At 48.0% G+C, this 27,295-nt stretch overlaps 1 protein-coding gene across 2 annotated transcripts; it reads right to left on the bottom strand.

Annotated features, from left to right (window-relative positions):
• Positions 1 to 8,885: 8,885 nt before the first annotated feature.
• LOC114442844 (protocadherin-1-like) lies at positions 8,886 to 26,938 on the bottom strand. 2 transcript variants are annotated; one of them, XM_028416655.1, is made up of 3 exons: positions 26,237 to 26,938; positions 17,013 to 17,844; positions 8,886 to 13,003 (listed from the first exon to the last, which is right to left on the bottom strand). In XM_028416655.1, exons 2-3 carry the CDS (start codon positions 17,820 to 17,822, stop codon positions 10,754 to 10,756), a joined length of 3,060 nt encoding a protein of 1,019 aa, XP_028272456.1. In that variant the 5' UTR covers positions 17,823 to 17,844; positions 26,237 to 26,938; the 3' UTR covers positions 8,886 to 10,753. The 2 variants fall into 2 exon arrangements, with proteins under 2 accessions (XP_028272456.1, XP_028272457.1); XM_028416656.1 differs by lacking the exon at positions 26,237 to 26,938 and adding an exon at positions 21,766 to 21,828.
• Between the last annotated feature and the right edge of the window lie 357 nt (positions 26,939 to 27,295).

The following is a 27,295-nucleotide window of genomic DNA, read 5'->3' as shown; positions in this document are numbered from 1 at the left end:
GGCTGCATGTGCTTCCATGGCCTGGACCTGTGTCTGGTACTGTGATACAGAACCAGCGGGTCTGCATGCTAACCATGCTAGCTGTAGGAGCTGGTCACAGACTGTGTGTCCACATACTTTTGGCCACAGCCAGTTGATGATCTAATGAGGTTGTTGCAGCAGCAGAGTCTTCCTGTCTACGCTGCCTCCACAGATCGGTATTGATCAGCTCATACATTGATGATGCTGTGTGTGTTTGCAGTTGTCAGAGTGCATCAGAGCGGATCAGCTGTTTTTAGAAATGAGCATTAAGAAGCGGCTGCGCTCGTTTGCTGTCTGACAGCAGCCGAGGGGAACATGAGCGCTTCTGTCCGACAAACACCGACGCACAACACATTTGTTATGTTCTGTTTCTGAGCTTCTGCAGCGGCTTTAACAGGATTCACACGAAGCTTCAGGGAAATGTTCTGCTCCGAAAAAAGAAAGAAAAGAAAAGGAGGCAGATGTGGAGCCGTGCGTTAACATCCGACCTCAATCCTCTAATTTAACCTCCAGAGATTAGGACCAGCCACTAATCCAGACAGAGGCAGCCTGCCTCCTGCTTTCTGATGTATGAGTTATGTATTTTAGTCTTTTTTATTAAAATATATTGTTACAGCCTGAAATCTCTCGTTTCTACCAATAAAACAGATTGAAGGGAAATTACAGCAGAGAAGAGATAAAATGGAGGAAGAGGAGTCCGAGGTCAGCGCGGGGATTAGAGAGAAACAGCTGTTCACTGAGGACACACACACACACACACACACACACACACACAGACAGAGACAAACACCAGTGCTGGAAAGTAACTAAGTATTTGTACTTAGTTACTTTACTTAAGTAATTTTTATGTATTTCCACTTTACTTAAGTAAAAATAACAGCTCATCCTTTCTCCTCTGACTCCATGCTGCAGCTGTCCCCTGTCCTTTCTCCTCCACTACATGTCTCCAGTGTCTGTAGTTCCTTGTTCCATGTGATGAACACAGTGCTGGACTGATGTGAGGTCAGACTCTGCATGGAGCTGGTGTCACGCTGCAGCTGTGTTTCTATAATGAGCCTCAGTCATGATGCCGGTGCTCTGGCTCAGTGAGCTAACTAGTTAGCTGCTGTCTGCTAACACAGGTCCATCCATGTGTGATGAACATGAATCATCACATGAATCTACAGCAGGAACACTGACACAGTAAACATGCTGAATGCCTGTTTGTTATCAGCAGCCTCTCTGTTCACTTGATGCCCACAGCCTGCCTCAGGACACACAGACCTGTCCACAGCTGCTTCTGGACTCAACATGGACATTAACTACACATGCTCCATTTTACTTTGATTATTTTAACCTGTTCACATCCTTTGGAAATCAATCATATATATTTACTGTGTGAGTACTTTTACTTTGAATACTTTTAAAAGTACTTAAGACTTTTACTTAAGACTGTTGATGCAGCACTTTCCACCAGTATTTCCACCACTGCTCATAACGCATAAACACACACACACACACACACACACAGGGCCTGGCTGAAGACTCCTCCGGCGGCTGAATGAAGTTCTGCTCTACAAACCAAACCCGTTGATCCCACACCTGAAATATTGATGGAAAATAAAAGACTCCGATTTAAAGCTGCAGAAGAATCTGTGCCGCCGAACATCAGAGCAAAGACACAACAGACGAGCTTTAAGGAGGCACTGAACGCAGCTGATCCTCGGTGACAACATGGAGGCTGCGGCCTTTAAAGGAGGCGTGGCCTCTGTGGACCTCTGAGGTCACACCAACACAGTGAAGGAGCCTTACTGCAGCTCTGTGATGAAAGGTCCTAATGAGTAATATGTAGTATTTCATTTACACTGTGATTTAAAGCAGTGGACACACAAAGGTACACCGAGGAAGAGGAAGAGGAAGAGGAAGTGAACAGAGAGGAGATAAGAGGCAAAGAGGTGATGAGAGAGAGATAAGGGGGGAGGGGGGGTGTACGAGTGTCTCCCGTCCAAACAGACACTTCAGATGATATGGAGAGAACACCTCGTAAAAAACATCTCTCCACCTTCCTCTCCCTCTCTCTTATCTCCTCTTCACAGTCTGAGCGCAGGAAGGAGGTGATTCAAGGTGAAGTACGAGGCGGCCATATTAAAAAAAACAGAGAGGACAGAGTGAGACGAGAGGAAGAAACAAGGAGAGGAGGCAAGGAGAGGAAGAAACAAGGAGAGGAGGCAAGGAAAGGAAGAAACAAGGAGAGGAGGGAAGGAACAAGGAGAGGAGGAAGGAGAGGAAGAAACAAGGAGAGGAGGGAAGGAACAAGGAGAGGAGGAAGGAGAGGAAGAAACAAGGAGAGGAGGGAAGAAACAAGGAGAGGAGGGAAGGAGAGGAAGAAACAAGGAAAGGAGGGAAGGTAGGGAAGAAACAAGGAGAGGAGGGAAGGAGAGGAAGAAACAAGGAGAGGAGGGAAGGGAGGGAAGAAACAAGGAGAGGAGGCAAGGAGAGGAAGAAACAAGGAGAGGAGGCAAGGAAAGGAAGAAACAAGGAGAGGAGGGAAGGAACAAGGAGAGGAGGAAGGAGAGGAAGAAACAAGGAGAGGAGGGAAGGAACAAGGAGAGGAGGAAGGAGAGGAAGAAACAAGGAGAGGAGGGAAGAAACAAGGAGAGGAGGGAAGGAGAGGAAGAAACAAGGAGAGGAGGGAAGGGAGGGAAGAAACAAGGAGAGGAGAGAAGGAAAGGAAGAGTGCAGAAAGAAAGGAAGTAAGATAAAAGAATGGAGAGGAAGAAAATGAAGGAGCAAAAGAGACATGTTTCCAGAGGAGATGGAAGCTCCTTTTGCTCTATAAAAACCTCTGAGCTCAGCCGACCGCTGCATCATTTTCTGCCTCAGCGCTGAAGCAGTTAACCAACACACAGACACACACACACACAGACACACACACACACAGACACACACACACACACACACACACACAGACACACACACACACACACACACACACAGACACACACACACACACACACAGACACACACACACACACAGACACACACACACACTCACACACACTCACACACACTCACACACTGACACACACTCACACTGGGCCGCCCTCTGCCCCCGTCACGCTCTGCTCTGCAGGGTCCAGGGATTTTATGACTGGCAGAGATGCTTGTGTCTGTGAGAGGGAGTGTGTGTGTGTCTGTGAGGGAGTGTGTGTGTGTGTGTGTGTGAGGGAGTGTGTGTATGTGTGTGTGAGGGAGTGTGTGTGTGTGTGAGGGAGTGTGTGTCTGTGAGGGAGTGTGTGTGTGTGAGTGTGAGGGGAGACAGCAGAGAGGTAAAAACAGTCTTTATGGTTGAAGTCTGCAGAGTGTAAAAATCCCGCTGGGCAGAGAACAGAGAGCTGAGGAGGAGGAGGATGAAGATAATGTGGGCGATAAAGATGATGAGTGACTGTGATGAAGAGCAGAAATATGATTATTATGCTGATCAAACACCGCCTGTTAGCCTCAGCTGAAGCTAACTCAGCCACCTTATCCTGAGTGCAGACCATAGGACACACACACTCCTCCTGAGGTCCTGGTCTGAGGACAGAAATCAGACAGGAAGTGGTGTGACTTCCAGGAAGTGGTGTGACTTCCAGGAAGTGGTGTGACTTCCAGGAAGTGGTGTGACTTCCAGGAAGTGGGCTGAGCAGCCATCACTGAGCCGTGGCGCGGCACTGAAGAGGAGCAGAGAGTTGCTGCTGAGTTTGACTTCAGACTGATGAAGCTGTGTTTGTCTCTCTCTCCGGTAGCTGTCACTTCCCTCGCTGTCACCTGTCAGTCAGGATGCAGACGGAGGCGGTTGCCGTGGCGAGTGACAGCGACTGTACACTTGGCAGTCCTTTAACTCTCTCTGCTGACATCCCTGATCGTCTGCTGGAAAACACTGCGAGTACACTGCAGTACTGCTCAGAGTACTGCTCGGAGTACTGCTCAGAGTACTACTCAGAGTACTGTTTAGAGTACTGCACAGAGTACTGCTCCCTGCTCCTGACAGTACTCCCCAACACTTCATATACTGATACCACAGCTGTACTCTACAGTACTACTAACACTACTACTAACACATGATTGCTGATGTACTGTACACTCAAGTATCACTCATCCCACTACTACTCTAAACTATTACACGTTAGTACTACTGATACATCTACCATACAGTGGAGTACTGATACTTTGTATAGTGAAAACACCTTCACCACTACTCCTTCCTCTACTGCTGCAGTCACACTGACCACTGTTGATACTCAAAGTGCTCGACGACAACATCACCCCTGGAACTGATACTGTTGACACTATTACTATTACTCTGACATGTCACAGCGCCACTGACACTACTGACACTGACTACTACAACCATTACTGCTGTAGCACTGCAGCAGCTGCTCACAGGACCACTAATACTACCACAACTAGTGTGTCCTCCAGGTGTGTTCAGCACTTGGAGCACTCGAAGTGTGTGTATCTACACAAATCTGAACAGTCAACAACAACATGATGCTACGTCTGCATGTTAACACAACGCACTGAGTGTAACAGCGTCAGCAGCATCTGAACTGCTGCTGACAACAACAAGCAGCCATGTTGTCTGTGTGTGTGTGTGTGTCTGTGTGTGTGTTCCTGCAGATAGATGGAGTTCAGCGGCCCGGTGTACAGAGCAGCTGTACAACATCTGACCTCTGACCCTGCCTACAGGTGTGTGTGTGTGTGTGTGTGTGTGCAGGGCAGCGACCTTCTTCTCTCCTGAGTCATACCACCTGCTACCAGCCTGTTACAGACACACAAACGCACACAAACCCAGCTAACATACATGCTGACATGTATGTGGAGTGTGTGTGTGTGTGTGTGATGTTTTCTGCAGTCCTTCATCACATCCTCCTCCTCCTCACTGAACCCACACTCTCCCTCCTCCCTGCATGCTCGCATTTACTGTCGCTTGTTTTGTTCCTGTGTGTGTCTGTGTGTGTGTGGAGCCTCAGGCAGGTTTCCGTTCCACTTCACTTGTGTTGTAAGAGCAGGTGGCATGACAACACACACACACACACACACTTGGTAACACACTAACAAAATCATGTTTCTTGTGTTTTTGATTTCTGGCTCCACATAAAAGTAAAACACACACACACACACACACACACACACACACACACACTGATCTTTGTATTGAGTCGTCTCAGTGTCTCAGTGGCTCAAGCACAATCACAGCCCTGAGGGGGCGACCGAGATAGTCAGAGAGAGAGAGAGAGAGAGAGAGAGGCTGAAGTGCAGCCCGTCATGGTTCTCTATAGATTGGCTGAATGTTCTCTGAGGATCATTTCCTTCCTGGTTTCCATCTCTGAGAAGATGCAAACATGTTCTGTTGATCTCAGCACTGAGCTGTGGTTCCATTCAAAGAGCTCATAAGAGGTGGCAGCTAATGTAGCATGCTAGCATACTCATCAGTGTTTCTAGTGTAATCCACATACATAATAAAGTCTGTGTGTGAGTCTGATGCCATCATAACATCTATTATAATCAATGGGTTAGCATGTTAGCATATCCTAGTTAGGACTGATGTCCTGTCCTTTCCTGTCAGCGTGCGGGTCCATTCATGAGCAACAGAGCGGCCATATTTTCTGTTGCTACAGCACGACTCACTGTGGGGTTATTAAACTGCTGCAGGCGAACATCTGGCAGCACCTGTCCTCCTGGAAACACCTGAACGCCACGTGGACGCGGTCAGTGTTTACACCGTGCTCTCTGAGCAGCTGAGTGCTGTGAAGGTCTCAAAGCAACACAACAGGAAGTCTGTTCGGATTCATTCAATACAAGAGGTGTCACACACACACACACACACACAGGGGGGATTAGGTTGTGCTGAGTGATGTCCATGTTTAGGAATGTGTGTGTGTGTCTGTGTGTGTGTGCACATTACAAAGGGTCCTTTGTGAACCAGCCCCCCCCTCAGACCTGTTCTAACCTGTGAAAACTCTCCACCCTCCTGCAGCTTCTCTGTCACAGCTGCTAATGTAGCCACTTAGCATGCTATGCTACATGCTAGCTGATGAGACAGGCCTGGATCAGACATCAGGAACCTGCATGTGTAATGTGTGAAGTGAACATGCGAGCACAGCGTCTGTGTCCTGCCGTCCTCTCAGCTGCGTCTGACTGATGACAGACACTCTGTCACCGCCCGACTACATTTCAGCCGCCGCCGTCAAATTACTGTAATTTTCTGTGGAGAAAAAAGCTGCGATCCGCCTAATGGCTGCCATTACTGTTTCTTTTCCTGACAGTGAGCCGCACCGCAGAGAAAACAGGAGGTCCCGCGTCAGTCAAACCGCCGGGGACGCGTGGAATTGATTAAGAAACACCTGTTTTTAATCAGCGATCATTTAATGGACGGTAACTGTAGCTGAGCAAACCGATTATGGACATTTAGTGTGAACATTTACAGGTCCAGAGAGACGGGAAGCAGACCTACCCGGCCCTCTGAGTCTGGACGTGTTAACACAGACAGACCGGATCTTTCCCAGCGAAGGAACAACACGCTTCTCTAGAAGCTAACGTAGGAGCGGAGACAAGCTGTGGGCTGGATCCACGTCTACAGCACCACGACCAGGAACTGGACACACACAAGGACACGAGCTGCACTACAGCAGGGCTAGCTGAATGCTAACGCAGTCTCATCGATGACACAAGGGGTCACAGAGGTTAGCAGGTTAGCATGCTAACACCCATCACACAGTCTCTATACTAGACACAAACACGGCCCTTTGTTTGAAGTGAGAGCAGAACACGTCACACATTAAAGGACCGGTGCATGGCTAACTGGTTAGCATGCTAACTGTGTCAGATATCTGCGTATCCATGTTTTGTGTCTTCTAAACTTTTTAAACTCACACTTTGCTGAAGTAATGAAGTGTTTTGTCGCCGAGCAGCTGAAACCTGCTCTCACAGGCCGGACTGTCCATTTGGTGGAGAAAAAAAAAAAAAAAAAACTCCCGCGGGCGCTTTGTCTGAAGCTTTCAGATCTGGAGCAAACTAATAATTGTCATGGAGCCTTTTGGCCGGCCATGCACTTAAACGCTGTGATACTGGGGCTGCGCTGCTTGTTTACAACAGATCATGGATCAAACTGAGGGAGAGAACAGAGCAGAGAAAATGCAGATCTGGGTGAACATGGTGGCTGTGAAGACACTCTGCTTCAAACAGCTGACGGGCGCCATGATATGAGACTTGGGCTGCACACACAGTGACGTGCTGGCTAACGACAAAACACACACAGAGAGAGAGAGAGCGAGAGAGAGAGAGAGAGAGAGAGAGAGAGAGACGCATGATGGAAGAGAGAACTTCAAATAACCACACTGAACTTTGACATTTGCCTGACTTTCAGGCAGGCAGTATGTGGGAGAGTGGAACAAACACTCAGCTCATGGCTTATATAAAGTGAATGACAGGCAGCACACACACACACACACACACACACACACACACACTTCATTCAAAGGAAGGAGGGATTGTGTCAGATTGGATGAAGCAGGGCAGAGATGGGGGGGGGGCTGGTCAGTACTATGAGTCAGCACAAACACACACACACACACACAAACCCACAGACTCACACTGACACAGGTCGTTGTGTTACCATAGAAACGGCCGAGTCGGTCAGTGTAAAAGCATGGAGGACGCTGGCAGACTGCTAATGTGGAGTCCAGACAGAGGGAGGAGTCTGCTGGTCCTGTTATTAACCCCTGACCTCTTCACTCCTGGTCGCTAATGGCTGTTCTTGAGTGATATTTGACCTTTGACCCTGGCAGGTTGGGCACCTGCTCTGGGCTGTTTTGATCCTTTGTGCTGCAGGTTCAAAGTCTGCAGACAGAGTGTGTGTGTGTGTGTGTGTTCAGTGTGCATAAAGGCCACATGCCAACAGGTAGGCAGCTGCAGATTTAAAGTGACAGACTCAGACAAGATGGCTGCTGTGTTCATGTCAGCTGTGACGGAGAGAAAATATACCAGGAGTCTGCAGCATGCTAACAACACGCTGCAGCACGCTAACAACATGCTAACAACACGCTGCAGCACGCTAACAACATGGTGCAGCATGCTAACAACACGCTGCAGGTGAGTGTCAACATCTGTTTTCATTAACACATAGTACAGCTAGCACTGGCTGCTAAAACAGGCATGCTAACAGGATGATTCCATGAGTCCCAAATCCTGGATTAGCAGAAAAATCTGAGGTTCTTTTCCTGGTGTTTCTCTTTTTAAGGGATTTTTGATATTATCTATATCTATATGTATATATATCCTATATATAAGCAGAAACAACAGCCTGTGCAGACCTCAGTCCACTGTTGGTGAGGACAGACTTGGACCTTCAGCGGGTGTAGCTAATGGATGAACGGATGCTTTTATCTAAGCAGAGGAATTCCACTGGATTAGATTTGATGGTTTGTGCTCGTGCCTTTAGATGAACGCCAAGGGATCAGCTGGGCTCATCCTCCGGTGACCACGAACATCTGCAGGACGTTTCAGTTTAAAGCTGGATCAGCGGCTCATTTTACTAAAATGACAAATTGTTGAACGTTTTGATTCATTTTCTCCTCACTTTAAAACAAAAGTCCCCAAATTTGATGTCTGCTGCTGATTTTATTTCCTTCATCACAGTAAAGTGATGATTTATTGTTTATATTATTTTGTTATTGATCACTTTATACTAAGAAAGTAATTTAGCCTGTAAACAATCACACTCCGAGTCTGAACGTGTGAGAACGATTGATCCAAATATATTTCCTCTCCATGAGTGAAGGATGGCAGTGAAAATGACCCCCCCCCCCCCAGACACCCAGTGAATGGACAGAGAGCGCCACTTTAACATTTAAGCAACATGTTTATTGAAATAAAATCTGCTTTTAATGGTAAAAACAAAAAGAAAAGAAAACACTGTACATGTATTTCCCCAGAAGAAGAGTCCAGTGAGCAGGTGTGTGACGGAGCTGACTGGAGGCCGCTGCGGCTTTAAATCCAACCACAGCGAGCGCCTGCAGGCTCCAGCGTTAACAGGCTAAATGTTAACGCAGCAGGAGCACTAGCAGGCTGCCAACGACGGCAGCAGCTCTGCTGGTCCGACCACACAGGAAGCTAGCTCTGAACGAGTGTGCTGTATGATGGTGATGACAATGGAAACACAGGTGTGTGTCTGTGTGCGTGTGTGTCTTTGGTACAGTCTTTAACAGCAGGGAGGGGACAGTTGTTAAGCTCACACACGACACACGATAACAGAAAACAGAATCTTTCCACATGTATGTACATCACCAGGACACCTGGCTGTGATTGTCTCCACAGTGCATGTGACGCCGCACAGCTCGTCACCATCACGGGGTAAACGCCCCCTCCATGACCCCCTTATTCTTTTTTTTATCCTTTGAACATTAAATAGAATAGAGCAAGGCACTCTGGGTAAGAAGAAGAAGAAAAGGGGGAAAGCGGGCGCCTGGAAGATGACCTGCCATTAATCTGTGCAAACAATTGACTCTTTAGCCCCGGTGATTGGGAACACGGCGAAATTAAAAGTCGTATTTTAGCCGAGCTGACAGGAAGTGCGGAGGTTAAGGAACGGGTGTATTTAGTCTTAGTGTACCTTTGTGCCTTCATAGTTTTTACACCCCCGACCCTTCTCATTCCACTTTCCTTCCTCTCTCACTGCTCGGCTCCCTGACTGAGCTGAAATTACCTCAAATTGGTCCGAACTGAATGGAAACACTCAAAAGTCGGTCTGACCGAGGAGAAAGCCAAGAAACAATAAAAATGGTACAAAGAAAAAAGGAAAGAAAAGAATAACGGAGGAATTCACAGTCACTCTGTCACACTTCAACAAGCTGATCCGGCCATAAAGAGAGCGGGAGCAGCTCTAAACCCCCTCAGTCACAGAAACACATTCAGACTTGATGAGGATGTCAGCGTGAAGCTTTCAATGGAACTCCAGAACAATAATAATAACTCATAACCTCCTTCATTTAACCCACGATGGAACATGAACACAAATCAAATGAGTGAAAACAACATAAACATGCTGAGGATAGACCCACATGGGATTCCCATACCTTCATCAACCCTCAGAACCAAAACCAGTTCACACACCCGTCGTGTCAGCCTGGGCTCAAAGGGCAGCGTCAGGGCTACGGTTAGAGAGGAGTAACTGGAGGAACTGGAGCCTCCAATAAGCAGCTCCATACTCTGGTCAGGTGACTGCTGGTCACATGCGAGCCAAACACAGCTTCCTGGAGTGCCATTTTAGCACATTTATTATTGAAAGTGTGGTTGAATTTCACAGTTTTCAGATACTTTTGTTTGTTTTTTTGTGTAATTTTCAAACCCGCCTGCAGGTTTTCTGGTTCTGAGGGTTCAACATTGCAGCAAGGAAGCATTTTTGATTTAAGAAACAGTGTTTGGAGGATTATTGTCCCCAGATTTCAGAAATTAGAATCAGAAGTAAACTGCTTGCGCTGATAGATATGGGTGAGCCCACATGCGGCCTACCGCTCAGGTAAATCCTTCATACTGTGAGTTTTGTGATGTCCATGAAGTGAAAAACTGAACAGAACAAAAAATGGTGAACAAAAACCAAACTGAAACCAAAACAAAGGAATGTCAGCCGTTTGGTAGAGGGTGCAGTGCAGGGGAATCAGTGCAGCTTTGGTGGAAGAGTACTGGCTGAGCCAAATCAGTCCCAACGTGACTACCACACCCGGTTGGTCCAATAGATGTCCCTGGGGTACATTGCGGTGTTTGCGTAGTCTCCTACCTGTTTGTTGCTGTATTTGGGCGGGTTGGCCTTGTAGCTGTAATCCGAATATTGGTCGGAGCCCGTAGAGTTGTTGTCGCCCGTCCCCACGAACGTGTTGGTGGCAGGGAGGTCCTGCACGGCCTGGTGCTTCTTAGAGGCGGAGGGAGACTGTGGCTGCAGCTGGATGGATGGCAGAGGGGAGTTGGATCGGTAGTGGCGGCCCAGATCAGGGCTTCCTGGTGGGTAGTTAAGGGGCAGGTGGATTCTGGGACTGTCATTGACGGTGTCATTGATGAGGTTGAATTTGAGGCCTTTCTGCAGACTGGCCTCTTCGTCCTCCTCCAGCGGCTTGGCTGGTTTTGGAGCTTTCCCCTTTTTGCTCTTTTTGCCTTTGCCGTTTTTGGGGCCTTGCTTGGGGGCGTACAGGTCCTTACTCTCCTTCTTGCCGGCCTGGTAGCCGCTTTTGGTGTCCTTCTGCAGCCGGTGTCTGATGACCACCACAGCTACAATAACCAGAATCACACCAGCTATGCCTGCCAGGCTGCCGTACAGGATGTTGCTGCGCTGAGCGAAGGCGTAGTTGGGATCTCCGGCGATGTCCCTGTCCAGAGGGGTGTAGAGGCTGTGTCCGACCAGCGCCTCGATCAGGGACACGTTGGACTTAGTGTCATTGACAAAGACGTGCACCAGGGCCGTGGTGTGGCGAGGGGGTTTGCCTTTATCACTGACCCTCACCACCAGCCGGTGTAGGCCGTTGTGCTTCCCGCTGAACTCCTGCGCCAGCGTGATCTCCCCGCTGCTGGGTGAGATCTGGAACAGGCCGTGTGGGTTGCCTCCTGTGATGGAGTAGTACAGCTCTGCGTTGGGTCCAGCGTCGATGTCCTCAGCTTCCACCACCTCGACTCGTGTCTCTGGTGGGGTGACGGGTGTCAAGTATGTGTAGGAGGAGTTAGCGGGTTTGGTGACATAGGGGGCGTTATCATTCTCATCCAGGACGTTAATGGTGACGCCCACATAGGAAGACCGAGGTGGTTCACCGGCATCCACGGCCTTCAAGCGGAAGGTGTAGGTGCTCTCCTTCTCACGGTCAAAGGAGATGCTGGACAGGATGGTCCCTGTGCCGTTCTGGATGACAAACTTGCCGTTGTCTGGCTCCACAAAAAGTCTCACTTGCGAATTCTCACCCTTATCAGCATCAGTGACGGTCACCACACCCACAGGGTTGAGAGGAGCCATGTTTTCGTTGACAGAGAAGCTGTAGCCGTTAAGGGTAAACTTGGGGTCATTGTCATTGCGGTCTAAAACATTTATCACCACTGTGGCGGTGCCGGTTTTGCTAGGCACGCCTTTGTCTGCTGCTGCTACACGAAACTCATAACGCTCTGTCTCTTCTCGATCGAGCAGGTTCCGCACACGGACCCCCCCAGTGTTGGAATCGATTTCAAAGAGCCTGGTGGCGGTGGACTCGATGATGCTGTAAGCCAGCTCTGCGTTGGTGCCACTGTCTGCATCTGTGGCCACCACGTCCAGCACTTTGTCTCCTGGCTGGTTTCCCTCTGGAAATTCCACCTCGAGCAAAGCGGGGGAAAACGTTGGCGTGTTGTCATTCATGTCCGTGACCTGAACTTTGAGGGAGTTGGTGCTAGAAAGGGCTGGGTTCCCAGAATCCACTGCAACAATTTCAATCCTGTAATCCTTCACACGCTCGTAATCCAGCAGGGTTGTTGTCTGAAGGAAGTATTTCCTCTTCCGATCGTTGGCTGATTCGCTTGCAGGGCGAAGCTGAAACGGTACATCGCCGGCAACCACACATGTCACCACGGCATTTTCCCCCTCATCACGGTCTGATACCTGGACCAACGCCACCGGCGTACCAACGGGCATGTCCTCGGAGATGTTAGCCACACCATCCTGGTGCGTTACCAAGCCGATGCCGCGGATCTCGATGGCTGGCGCGTTGTCGTTCTGGTCCTTCACGTTGATGTTCACCAGGACCTTGGAGCTCTTGGAATTGGGACCGCGATCTCTGGCGACCACAAAGAACTTGAGGAAGTTCTCTTCCTCCCGGTCCACCAGACCTTTTACGTAGACGATGCCTGTAGAGCGGTCAATGCGCAGGAGCCTCTGGACGGCCTCCGACGCCTGGTGGAGGCTGTAGTCGATCTCTCCGTTGGTGCCGGTGTCTGCGTCGTTGGCTCTGACCTACAAGAACAGAAAAAAGACATTTTCAGCTAAAGACCAAAAGTCTGTTTGGAGCTCCATGAATGAAGACTGTGGATGTTATGAAGGACACCTTAAACCTCAGAATAAATGACACATTTAGGTTGTGTTAGACTCACTTCACGCCCACTCATTTCCATGACACGTGTTGTGTTAATGATTGTTTAGCTTCTGTGGCTTACAAAAAGTCATGACCATCACTAATGGAACAAAGCCCTTTATGTAGTCCTGAGGGGGGCCAGGTTTTTCTGCTGTGTGCGAAGACATAACAGACGATCAAAGCCGAGCGAGCACACCCACACAGCAACGTCTAACGGCCGTGCAGCGGCTCATTGGCATCTAATGGGCAGATGAGTGAATGTTAATGTTCTCCTCATTATCAGAAAAAGCTCCGGCTCCTCGGGGCCCATTAGTGGAGACCGGATAGGACAGAGCACAGTCCGGCTTCACATGTCTGGACCCGAAGAAAATGGAGGTAATTCGTCAATTAGGTGGGTACAGGCAGTCAGCAGAATATCACTCAGGGTGTGTTTGTCAGGACACCTCTCCGTCCTCACATCTACCTGTTAACTGTGCTCAGTTAAAGCTGCCGTCAGGCCGTCAAGTCCTTCACCCGGGACTCACCGTGATGTGATTAAGGTTTTTAAGCTTCTTCCTCATTTAAAGACTCTGTGAAATATTTGTGTTACCATCAAATGTTGGTTCATTTAAAATATGGTGCTGAGAGTTTTTGAGCCTTTAAAAGAGAGACTGTGAAAGTAGTTTGAGCCAAGGACACTGAATCGATTTCAGAGACTCACAGCGAGGACGCTGGTTTTAAAGTAATCGTTTGGCATTTGGGGAAATGTTTCTGTTCACTTGTTTTTGCCAAGTATGAAAAGATAACACTGCCATGTTTGCTGCATAAATATGGAGCGACCGAAGCCAGTTAGCTTAGCACAAAGGTTAGAAACAGAGGGTAGCAGCTAGGATCTGTCCAAACGTAACCCCACCCTCACTTTTAAAGCTAACACGTTAGCATACTCATTTTTTAAACTAATCTCTGTAGCGACATATGTATGTGACATACTGCACGCCATCTTGGCTACGTGGCAGGAAGTGAGGGACAACCAAGCAATATTAAAACTAGTGAAAGAAGAAGCTACGCTAACCTCCTTCAGGCCATAGTTTCATGTTTATATCCTACAAATAAATCTTCTTATCCAAGTGACAACACAAAAAGAAGAGCCACACTTTATGGCCTTCATTTAAAATATTTAATATTGTACAATAACGGATGTATTTTACAGGATTTAAACAGCATTTATCTGCAGTAAAAACCTGGAAAAGACGGTGTGATATTGTCAGTCTGTGAGAGAAACATATCAGAAGGATATCTGGGTTCCAAAGGTTAATACAACCAACAGTGGCTCAAGGATTCTCCTTTTAACAGCGAGTCTGCTTCGCGCTGCCACATAATAAATATCTGGTTTCCTGTCTGCTCAGGATCACAGAGTGTGACAGAGCGTCGCTGCGCCGCAGGGTCACCGTGAGCACCGCTGATCCGAGGCAGAGGGGTTAAGGTTAAAGAAAGCATGAAAGTGAAATGATGATTTCTCCTGCCCATTGATTTCCGCTCCTCTGCTGTGGCTTTAAGCAGCAGACTTCACCAAACTGCAGTGAATTATTGACAGCTTCTGAGAATTGTGTATTGAACAGTGGGAGCTGTGATGAGGCCCGAGCGGCGCTGGCTGCTCTCCAAGGCCGCTCCAGCCAGACACACACAGAGTTTAAACACTCTTTATCTCCCAGTTAACAATTAACCAGCAACAGCCACCGTTTCTCTGACATGTGTGGAGCAAACTCCCCGCAGCTGATTTAATAATCATGTTTCAGTGAGTTTTCTCAGAAAGTCAGAGATAATCCATCCAGGCCTGTTTATTGTCGACTAAACTACATTAGAATTACACAGCAGACAAGTGTGGACCCTTCACAGGGTTAAAGGCTGCTTCTAACTGATTAATCAGCGTGTTGTCAAAGTAATATTACTTGATTTCTGCACGGCCACATTTAGAGCTGCTCTTATTATTTTATGAGGCCTTTTTGTTTTGTTTTGGTTTTTTCCCCTAATGGTTTAAAGTGGGCGGGGCTTAGTCCACAGGTGACACATGCACCAATCACGTGCAAGAGCAACATTTAAATCAAACTAAGATGTTGTTGACGTGCATCCTGTGAAACCACACCTACAAGGTCCTGATGAGGTCACATGATCCTGTCACATGATCAGTCAGTGCGGGCTCGTTGTTTTTTTCAGAATCTTGGTAATGAAAAAGTTTTGTTTTGGGTATAATTCAGATTTATAGCATAAGGATTTTGTTTAATAAAACTGGGTCACAGCACATATTTAGAGGTAAATAAAACAAGAGAGAAGTGACCTTTAATTGAAATGAATATTTGAGGATTAATGGTTAAAACAGTGAGACTGCAGCTGCCTGCAAAGGGAAGTCTAAAAATGGATGGCTTGAATCTGAAGCTGCAGTTGAAGAAAATAGGTTAAAATATGCACAGCGCAGCAGTATGCTTCTTTAAAGGGGGAGTCAGGAGCCGGGGATATACATGTCTGCGCTGCCATTGGACGATTTTAGCAGGTCAGGGTCGTCAGTCAGCGCTGTCCCGCTGCCTCTAAAGCATCACTCCTCAAACGCACGTTAAGTGAAATGAATTCTGCAGCTCTCTGAAATGCAATGAGCCACATCCAGAGCAATAATACCAATAAGCCCCGTGGATAATCTCATGACTGACTCAGATTAAGTCATGCACAGCAAGCTGGAAGGCTGGCTGGTCGCGCCGCAGTCAGGGAGGGAAGAGTGGGGCAAGGAGCGGAAGGATGAGCCAAACCGAGCCTTCCTGCTCTGCAGCGACATCACGTAACGCTCCCGGGCCCGAGGCTCAAAGGTGAAGTTGAATCAGTGGTTAATATGTGACTACATGCTGCGGATCCCACGCCCTGCTTCACCTCCGCCGCACCATCTGTCCGTACGGATAATTGAGCAGCATATTATGTGCAGTCAGTGCGCAGTGTTGTCCTGCAGCGTTCAGTGTTATCGCCAGCAGGGCCAAAGGTTCCACTGCCATGTTTGGTGGACAATAAAAGCTTCAGGAATGCTCACACACCACTTCACCTGAACACAACTCTCCTCCTGATGTATGAGTTTACACTCACGGCCTGGAAACAGCTGCTCAGCTGAAGCCTGACACAATATCTGCTTATACAGGCGGAAGCCCGAATAACAGACTAGAACACAACTCATTTTTGGAGTGTGAGACTTCCTGACTGTCCTTGAAGGCATCATGTTAGCCAAATGTGAGGTTGTAATTGTGTTATTGCATCTGAGGCTTTATTCTACATAATTAAATCAAATCTAAAAATGAGTAGTTCTGAAAAACTGAGTCTTTCTGCACACACACACACACACACACACACACACACACACACACACACCTCTGACTGCAGCCATGATGGAGCTGTTTCCCCGGAGGAGCGGGGCTTTATTCTGCAGTGAACAACTGAATGAAAATGTGACAAGAGGGGAAAATGTCCAGTGTCCAAAGTGTCCATCAGTGTGTCGTCCTCTGCTTCCTGTTAAAGGGTGCATGTGGCACTTCATACTCCACAGGGCTGAGTTTAATTGTTTTGTCCATCAGTCCTGTCACTTAGGATAATATCTGGTCTCTCACAACAAAAGACCAGTTTAATGTAATTATCTGAGCCACTGATCTGAGAGACATGCAGCTGAACTTAGCACTGGATTAGACATGTGAGTTACATTATGGCTCTGAGGCTGCGACACTGATTTACTCAGTCAATTAAATTTAGATAAGTTTCCAAACTCACGCCAACATGCTCAAGTTTCCTGTTTAAAACCTACAAGAACATTAAATATAAAACAAAAAACAGAAACCTTTGACACAGGGGAAGCTTGTGTGTGTGTGTGTGTGTGCACCCACTGACCTGCAGCACTGAGTGTCCCAGCGGGCTGTTCTCCGGCAGATCGGCCTCGTAGTGACTCCTCTCGAACTTGGGCGCGTTGTCGTTCTGGTCGGTGACGGTGACCCGCAGCAGAGCGCTGCTCGCTCTTGGCGGCCTGCCTCCGTCCACCACGCGGATGTTCAGGTCATACGAGTCCTTCTTCTCCCGGTCCAGGTTGCCCATGACGACCAGCTGTGGCAGCTTCTCGTCCGTGTCCACGGCGACCTGCAGGCTGAAGAGCTGGTCGGCGTCCGGCCCCGTGCTCAGCGAGTACTCGGCCACTCCGTTGGTGCCGGAGTCCCTGTCGGTGGCCATGGGAATGGAGAAGAGGGCGCCGATGTGCGTGTTCTCTGGGATGGACAGGGTGAGGATGGGTGAGGCAAACTGCGGCGTGTTGTCGTTGATGTCCAGCACCTCAATGCGGCCTTCAATCAGTCGCGGCCCCGAGCCGATGCCCTTCACCATGTCTGTGATGGACACCTCAAACTCCAGGAAGCATTTATCGCCGTCGAACAGGTTGCGACAGTCTCTCAGCGTCTCGCGGTCGATGGGGATCTCTGTGGTGTAGATGTCGCCGGTCTTGCCGTCCACCCTCAGGTATGGTGAGCCTACCTCCAGCTTGTAGAGATGGCCCGTGTCGGGCAGGCCCTGGTCCGCCGCCAGGCTGCCGATCAGCGTATTCGGCGGCTGTTCTTCAGGAACCCGATACAGGATGTCGGTGGGTGCGGCGCTGCAAGAAACCAGCAGGACGACAGCCAGGAAGAGCAGAGCCTCCCACCTCAGGGCCGCCATGTCTCCGCCTGACAACACCGCTCTGAAACAGAAGACACAGATTTACGTCAGGAAGCGATTTCCAAACAGTCACTGGATAAACCTGAAGGCGGCGGGGTTTAGCAGAGTGCAGAGAGCAGCACAGAGTGATGACTTCCTCCTGCTGCCAGGAAGACAAACTGAGCGCTGCTGCTGCTGGCGACCGGTGAGAGGGAGCGGGACGCCTGCCGGCCTCTGTGCAGGGGTTTTATGCTGATTAGAATGAATTCAAAAAGAGGTCTGAAGGTGCTCCGTTATTTCTATTTACAGTGAAACCACGTTTGGTTTCTTTTACTCACAAACGTTTCACCTGACGCTCGGTGTTCATAACGCTCGACTCTTCCTGATATGAACTCTTTTGCGGGGGGGCAAAAGAGTTCATATCAGGAAGAGTCGAGCGTTTACTGCCAGGGGGGGGGCCCTGGCAGTAAATCATTCCAGATACAGGAGGAATGTCTTGGCTGCAGCCTGCAGAGGTTAATCTGAACTTTTTTCTCTCTGTCCTTGATATGTTGAGTAACACACACACTTGGACGTACGCTGAGTATCACATGGACCAGTGTGCAGAGCAGGAAGTCTTTGGAGCTCTTCACACTGACACAACAGGAAGAAGACGTCGGCCATTGTATGAATTCATCACTCTGAGCTCCTTCAGCAGCTTCTTTGTGTGCACAGAATCATCAAAATGACCTTTGACCTTATCTGTCTGTCTGTACTCTGAAGCATTTCTTCTTCCTTTAAATAAATGTATACATTAGATTGTAGAAAATAAGTTATATAAGAAGGGCTCTGTTTAGAAGTGTGGCCTTGTACGTGCCCGTTTAGAATAAAGCTTTTACTTCTTTCACAAACAGGTTGTTCTTTGTCAGTTTCTAACAAAACAGAACTTTCACAAACAGAATAAAAAGTGCACAAGCTGTTTTGTAAAATGGCGACATGGAATTTACAGTTTCAGTTTTCATATTTTTCAACATTCTCTCAAAAATAAAGATGATTTTTCTACAAAAAGACAAAACTCTGACAGAGAACTGATGGAAATCTGTAAAGGTTTGCTATTAATGTGGAATATTAAACACGCTGTCAGACGTTTGAGTACAAGCGACTCCAAAAATGGTGGAAAAGGTAAATTCCTCTTCATGTCAATGGGGTGCAGCACCACACAATAACAGTTCAGTGACTTCTTCAGCTGTGCTTCACAGAGTTTAGGCTTTAGCATCGACAGTAGCGCAGCTAGCACGCCTACATTTCATTCAAGGTACCCACTTCTTCCTAGAATCAACGGCTAACGCACCGCTCCTCATTTTCAGCCTGTAACCTCGGCTCTGTGGCGTCTCCGTGACACGTCATCGAGCAGTGACGGAGGCGAGCACCATCAGGTGTAAAGCAGCTGCTGCTTAAAGTGCATGTAAACAGAGAGAAGCAGCAAATGTTTGACACTGTTGGTCGGTTCCCTGCTGTGACACACAAACAGCTAATTACCCCCAGACCGCTGTGAAAGTGTGTGTGTGTGTGTGTTGCTTTTCTCACATTTTTTTATCCAGAGCTGCCAAATACCCCAAACCAGCGACCCCTGACCTCTGACCTCTGACCCGCAGCATTTCACACATCACTGTGTTCCACTGGCTGACGTGCAGTTTGCTAATGCAGGGCTGGAAAACAACCGGCTGGCAGCACAGACCCAACCGTCCAGTCAGACCGTTCAGGGAATGTTTGGTTAGCAGCGAACGCATTTCCATCTCCTAACATATTTTACATAAAAGCTAACAATGACTTCATGCAGGTGACTTTAAAGCAGGAAATGCAGGACGAGTTGATAAGTAAAACCAGAGGAGATTCGATGGCTCGGGCGTCCTGGATGATCAGTTTAACGCCCCGCCTGACGGCAGCATGAGGAGTCTGAGGGAAATATTCAAATGACTCGACAGAATTTAGAGTTTTATGAGTGTTACTGTTCCCTGACACTTACATCGATGTAAATTTAAACCCCTGGTGGTTACTTAACCCTCTGAACCCCAGACTGTGCCAGCTTATTACACTGATCCAAACAGGAAGCGTTACAGCTGCAAAGATTCTGTTAAAAACAACAAAATCCTGCAATTCTCAGCGAAACCAAGACTGACTCACACAGGTCCAATACTCACATGACAAAAATCCAAAATCCAAATCCAAGTATTTGAGTGATCTGTCACATAAAGGAGGGAAAAAGGGTCTAGAGGGTTAAACCTATCAGTCATTTTGAAAGAGAAAAGTCTTCTTTCACAGTGAAATTCAGTACTTACAAATGTGCCCTAAATGTAACCCGACACTAGCTGCTGCAAACTCACAACTGCCGTGTGAAATGTGTGTTATGTGGCCTGTAATGTAAACTGTGACATACTGAATCACAGCGCTGACACGTTAACCCCGTGGGGTCTCAGAAGCTGAGAAGCCGGTAGCTGCTCCTGTGTTCACAGAGTGTCAGCGCTGCTGTGCACATTCTTCTACCTGGTTCTGCAGGTAGGTGTGCTGCTGCATGGTTGTAGGTCGTTGGCCTCAGGTACCAAAGTATTGATTGTGTTTGTTTTGTTGCTGTGGTTCCCAGAGGATTAAAAATAAAACCAAAACAAAAACTCGGCCATGAGAAAAAAACGATTTAAAAAAAGAACTCTGGGGTCAAAATGTGAAGAGAAAGAAATGTGAGTTCCTGTTTGTGGATGTGAACTCACATGTTCTCATGTTTGTTCACATGTAGTGTGTGTCTTTGTGTGTGTGTGTCTTTGTGTGTGTGTCTTTGTGTGTCTGTTGTCTCCTCAGGGGACGCAGACGGGTGAGCCAGAGATCGTCCAGCTCGTCCTGTTTCCCACAGTCTAAAACTTTCTCACCAACCAGCCACTGAGTGAGTGTGTGTGTGTGTGTGTGTGTGTGTGTGTGTGTGTGTGTGTGTGTGTGTGTGTGTGTGTGTGTGTGTGTGTGTGTGTGTGTGTGTGTGTAAAGCTGCTGGAGCCAGTGTGTGCGTTACATTACAAAGACAGTAACATTTCCATGTGTAAGGAGCCGGCCAGTGACTGCCTGACGACGGCTGCCGGAATGGACGAGAGACAAAGACTCACAATGGGGAACACAGAGGGAGAGAGAGAGAGGGCGTGTCCCGACAACGCCGCTCATCTGTACATTACAAAGCAGCTCCACGGCCCTGTTACCACCCGCTGTGTGTGTGTTCACTATTGATATTCAGAGTGTGTCACACAACTGTACACACAGCAGACTCACAGCTGTTACACCAACAACCCTGAACACGCACGTTTCTGCTGATATTCAAATTATCTGGAAAATTTATTGTAACAAAAGAAAAAAATCAACTATTTAACTGCAGGTTGAATAGTATATAATATAATTCGTCAACTGAAATTCTTAATTCTGGAACGTTTTGTTGCATTGATTCATCAGAGTTAGTGGCTCATTATTTAGCAAACCTCAGATTGATAATGATGAATATAATCCATAAATAAAGTAACTTCAGAATATCCTGGGAGTAATATTGTAATTTTAAATGAAAGTTTTATTCTAATTATTCAGTTGTTAAAAGTCAAACATTTTCAGATCAGATGTACAAACAGAAATCTTTACTCCAATAATGATCCAATTAGAAAATGTATTCTATAAATATTAAGAGTCAGCTCGACTAAAAACTATATAACCTATATAAAACTGAATTACACCAAATTCTCTGTAACTGTGGTGAAGATGTTGATCTCATGTCAAAATTTGTTTAAATAAATCAACTAAAATCATGTTTAAAGTTTTAACAAGCGTCTTTTTTTAAGAACAGCATAATGTGGCAAAAAAGATTAAAGATTAAGATTAAGCTATAACACAATAAGAAGCTGTTTCTGAATAAAAAAATTATTAAATTATTAAACTAAAGGACACTAACTGGACCACTGACCTTTGCCTCGTCCTACTGAGCCAGTTAAAGATCCCACAACAGGAGCCTCCTCCGAGCGTCTGCAGCACCGAGCTGCTGCTGCTGCTGCACCGGTGGGAGGAACTAAAGGACCCCGAGCGGCTGCCCCGCCCCTCTGCTCGTCACCAGCCAATCAAACGGCCTCATTTCCATAACAAACAGGCCGCCTCGGTCCTGTCAGAGTCTCCTACATGTTGCTAATTTTAGCTGCTATAGGAAGAGTCCTTACACATGCTGCAGCTGATGATTATGGGTATTATTGATTAATGGGTTAATCATTTTAGCGTCCATTAGACGCACAAAGACACAACACCGCCATCCCAAATGTGTGTTAAATATAAGCTACATGGCTCCTATTAGCAGTCGTAATTGCAGCAATATGTAACTATGACAATCAGGCCAGTTACTAATCATTACAAAATGACGACCGTGCTTCCAAACCTGGCGACACAAAGATGGTGGACGGCGTCCAGACCGGAGACCGGTTTAAAACTTTCTCTGTCTAATCTGTCCAATCTGGGTGTGTGTTGCTTTTCTAGTAACCTGAATGTTCAGCACTTCATGTCCACACACACCAGACCCAGCCTGAATTATACCTGACACACACACACACACACACACACACACACACACACAGAAAATCAAAAGATTCTTTGATGTTTTCAGCTCTTAGACGGACAGGATGTTCGTGGCTGAGGAGAGCTCACTGAACACAGTGTGTGTGTGTGTGTGTGGTCCTGGTGCCTGCCTTCCAACACAATGACTCTAATGGCTCCATTCACTTCCATTGTTTGATTCAGTATAGCACACACACACACACACACAAACACACACAGATCCTCCCTCTTGGATGCAGCAGCTGCCCCCTGACACCACCTGTGTGTGTGTGTTCTGTGAGAATTTAAAAGGTGGAGCCACAAAAAAATCTCAGAAATCATTTGGTCCGGTGTGACAGGGGTTAAAACAGAAGCTTTTTCGCTGCTTCACGTCACAGGTCTGTCTCACTGCGACAGTTTTCGGGGGAAAGCTAACCGAAACTGTAGCGGAAACATAAACACGATTTTTATAACCTCGGTGTCTTAACTGTCCGTTATCAACACAAGACTTTGCTTCTTCTTTTGACCGCTTAACAGCCACGAAGCAAACAAACCTGCAAATTTACAAGAAAAAAAATCGCAAAAAATCGCAAAATTTACGAGAAAAACACAAAAATAAAAACAAAAAATGAACAAAATTAAAAATAAAATAAAAGCTTGCAGGGCAAATAAACATGGATATTTATGTGAAATCTTTAGATGTTTATGATTTAGGAAGCTTTTTAGAGACATTTTTTAACCTGTCACACTCCCACTCGTGCTTGGTGTGTGTCACATGACTCATTCCACACAGACAGTCATCGGGTGTGAATAAATGTGTCATGGAAAAATAAATAAATAAAAATCAAGCGGCCCTCACGTCCACCATCTTCCTCTCAGTTACTGTTTTGCTCTGAGGCACTGCGGCAGGATGGGATCCACACACACACACACACTGATCCTCTTATAGCAGAAGGGGATTATGGGAGTGGAGGGTAGATGAACAGCAGGCCGGTATGAAGTAAAGAGCGGGCATCATCAGAAAGCGCTTTTAAATCTGCTGCAACGTATTTATTCCACATGCCAGACAGCGGCGGGCGGGGGGGCTCTGATATCAAGATCAAACGGTGACATTTGTCCTGGATTAAACAATCATTTTCATCCCAGTCTGCAGCAGCATCTCAGAGAAACATGCAAAGGTGCGTGTCTGTGAAGCGACAGCTCGTTTCTGTGAATTGTGTAAGAAAAAAAATCAATAATGCAGCGTTTATGACAGGAAACCACAACATCTGTCCCTCCGTGGACGGACTTCCTCGGGGGGATTTCTTAGCGGATTATCGTACTAAAAAAGTGGCTAAAAGCTTTTTTCTAGCACCACCATCAGGTCGAGGTTTCCACTGACATGCTGCAGACACGCTGTGACAGCGCCGTGCCCCGGCGCCCGCCCGCCTCATCACAGAGGGAACCAGAGAGCGGCACGTTTCCCAGCTGATGGAGAAACCTCTGCGCCGTGAATCCACAGCGTTCTCCACAGTTTGTGCTATTACACTCATGTGAGCTGCGTGCGTCTGTGGCAGCTCTGTCATATCTGATTCTTAAAAGAATACAGACAACAAATTGAGAAAGCCAAATGGAGCCGTCACCTCCACACTCTCCATCCTAATGGACTGAAAATGAAGCTGAACGCAGGGAGGCTCAGCGCGGTGGAGGCTTCTATTACAGGTGTTTCTGTTTCTGAGCTCCAGAAAAATGTGGAATTGGTTTTATTGGACACAATGTAAAAAAAGTTTGGTAGAAATTAAGGAATATAAATTGAAAAAAACCTAAAATCTTCTGGTTAAATCTGTTTAAAATGAGTGTGTGTGTGTGTGTGTGTGTGTGTGTGACATGCCAAAGATGTGACTGTCATATCCCGGCAGTGACTAACAGCTCACACTCAGACACTATAAAAAAGGAAACAATGGATCAGTCGACAAACCGGTCACAGAGGAACACGTCCGGTTTCTGGAGAAGCTAATTGTTGCATCTAATGTGAATTTTTCTTGTTGCCACACCTGAATTAAAAGAATTGGAAGCGGAGGAGAGAGAGAGAGAGAGAGAGTGTGAGAGAGAGCCTGTCTGTGTGTGTGTGTGTGTGTGTCTGCCTGTCTGTGTGTGTGTGTGTGTGTCTGTGTGTGTGTGTGTGTGTGTGCTTCCGTTTCCACTCCACCAGCTCCCGTTTTAATGACAGGCATTAACAACACGCCTCGCTCAGATCTCCAATTTTTACGCAGAAATGTGCAGAACGGACTCCGTCCGACCTCCTCCTCCCCCTCCTCCCCCTCCTCCCCCGCTGACTAATCCTCCCCCCACTGTGAGGGGAGGGTGGCGGAGATGTTTGTTGTTTTATCTGCTCTAAATTAGACGGATGTGCCTCCAAATTAGAGGAGGCAGAGAGGAATCCCAAACCTCAGACCTCACCCCTCCAGTGCTCGGGTAACAGCAGGGCTCGCCGCTCCAACCGGCCGCAAAAACCTCGGCGAGATCGTCTCCGCCTCGGCTGCGGCAGAGCGGGTGCTTTTACAGAGCCACCATGTGACGCTCGGAGGTGATCACACCTGCTCTAAATGTACATTTAACAACACAGCAGGTGGATTCTCCAGGAAACACAGCGCTCAGCTCAGCTACTGACGAGGCCTCGGCTCCTTTCAGTGTTTGAGAGTTTCATGAGGTACGAGCCGCCAGAGAGGGGAAGTGGGGAACGGGGTCAAAGGTCAACCTTCGGCAGAGAAAACAGGCTCTGATTCTCAGGAGCGTTCGGCTTCAGGACGACCACAGCTCGCTCTGCCAGGGAGACGCAGATGCAGTTTGCATGTAAATACTTGATTACCCCCCCCTCTCTCTCTATCATGTAGAGCAGGTTGGACACCCACCCTCTTTCTCTCCCTCTCCACCACAGCTAGAGGAACCGGACGGACTGGATTCCCTGCTGGTGACACACACATACAAGGAGGATATTCATCATCACCGCCGCCGCCGCCTGCCCTGCTCGTACACTGAAACTGCCTTATTTGTAATGGAGGGAGAGGGTGTTATATTTGATGCTACAGGTGCTGTGGGGGCCTCAGGTGCCTGCAGAGAAACAGATACGCAGAGATATATACCCCCCCTCTGCCTGTGTGACTAGTTTATGAGCAGCCTCAGATGAATGGACTGTTTTGTTGCTTTAAGCAGCGCCGAGAGTCCCTGAAGGCAGATTAGCTCTAATATTACAGTGGGAAGACAGACCTCTGATTATCATGACGAGCTTTTTTAACTGCCATTTTACATTCTTCTCCACAGAACTCTCAAAGCCTCAGATGGAGCCATCATGAAACCCCGCTGTGCCGATGCCTCTGTAGTATGCACCGTCCTCCCGAAACGCATTACACGGGATTACTGTAGTGATTTGAAGAGGTTAGGAAACCCGGACTGACCCGCAGGAAGCCGTGTTTTATTACTCATAGACATGGACGTAATGTCGAGGACGGAGCGGATCGATACGGATCAATAGCACTGTAGTGTAGCATAGGTAAAAAGCCATCAGAGGAGATTAGGCGCAAAATATGAAGATTCAATCGGTTGATTTCACCAACAAGTGTTCTAAAAACAGCTGATCGCTTCAGAGATCCGCCCTCCACCGGCTCTGTGTGTGTTTTTAATTCAGGTGTGAGTGCCCATCCAGGCGAAACTGCACATAAAGTGCCTGGACCCGGACTGCTCCCGTGCGTAAAGCGTCTCCTGCAGACTGGCAGCAGGACGTGGTTGGAGAAATGTGAAGGATTGCACAGGAATAATGTTGTGTGAAGATGTCGGAATGAGATTCTGTGTGGAGCGGTTCTGTGGAGAGAAGTTCCTACCTGGACCGGGTGAGAGCCGCGCGGTTCCCCAGCTCTGAGCGCTCCAGCCCGGCTACAGGCTCCGCTCCTCCTCGGTTCCCACACGGAGCCGCTCCAGACCTCCGGAAAAAAAAACCCCGAATTAAAGAATCCACAGGAAAAAAAATATTTGAAAACAAATCAAACAATCCAGCCGGGTAATTATTCCTCCAATTCCTCCCACAATGTCTGTCCACTTTTTTCTGTCGTGACCAGCGCTGTGCGTCAGCCCGGCGGTCCTTCCTCTCTCTGCACGGCTGGAGCTGGAGTCCAGCCGGGGGTAAGACCCGTCCGGACGCAGGGAGTGGTGGTGATGAGTTGGTCACTCGCAGCTACTCCGTTCGCGGTTCACAGCAGCGGCGGCGGCGGCGGCGGCGGCAGCATCCTCCGCCGGTGGCACGCTTTGGGGAGGTGAGTGGGGTGGATGTGGACGGAGAGCCGGGACGTGGTGGGGAGAAAATGGGAAAAACGGTTAAAAATCACCCAGGCGAGAAACCACTAGGTCCGGTAAGGTCCGGGAGTCACCAGCAGCGGTCGTCCAGTTAAGTTTCCACCCCGACGCGCGGTCACCGCTCTGCCCCCTCAAACTCTGTCCGTCTCCCGGTCCGGCACGGAGCAGGGTCGCGCGGCTGCACTGTGTGTGATGAGAAAGTGGAGTGGATCCAAACGACTGCGCTCGCGCTTCCCTCTCTCTCTCTCTCTCCTCTCCTCTCTCTCTCTCTCTCCTGGTCTCTCTCTCTCCCCCTCCCTCCCCCATACACTCTCTATACACTATACACCGGGGAAGCGGGGGCGGAGCGAGCATCCACCCCAACAACTTCGTGGATTTCCCAACATTTTCTTTTTTTTCCTGAGGTATTGGGACTTCTCCTCCGCGGCTGTGTGTGCGGAGCCCCTGTCAGTGCCTCGGGTGGATCACTGTGACTCTCCTCACTGTGGCTGCAGTGGAGGATCATCCACAGGTCCGCGCGTAAAGGAAAAGAAATCATTCAAAACTAAACTGTGTCCACGTCCACATACAGTAAATACATCTTATACTGC

The sequence above is a fragment of the Parambassis ranga genome, chromosome 10, assembly GCF_900634625.1.
Source record: "Parambassis ranga chromosome 10, fParRan2.1, whole genome shotgun sequence".
Classification (NCBI taxonomy): Eukaryota; Metazoa; Chordata; class Actinopteri; family Ambassidae; genus Parambassis; species Parambassis ranga.
Note: the sequence above shows the minus strand (reverse complement) of the source record. Positions and strands in the feature narration are given on the sequence as shown.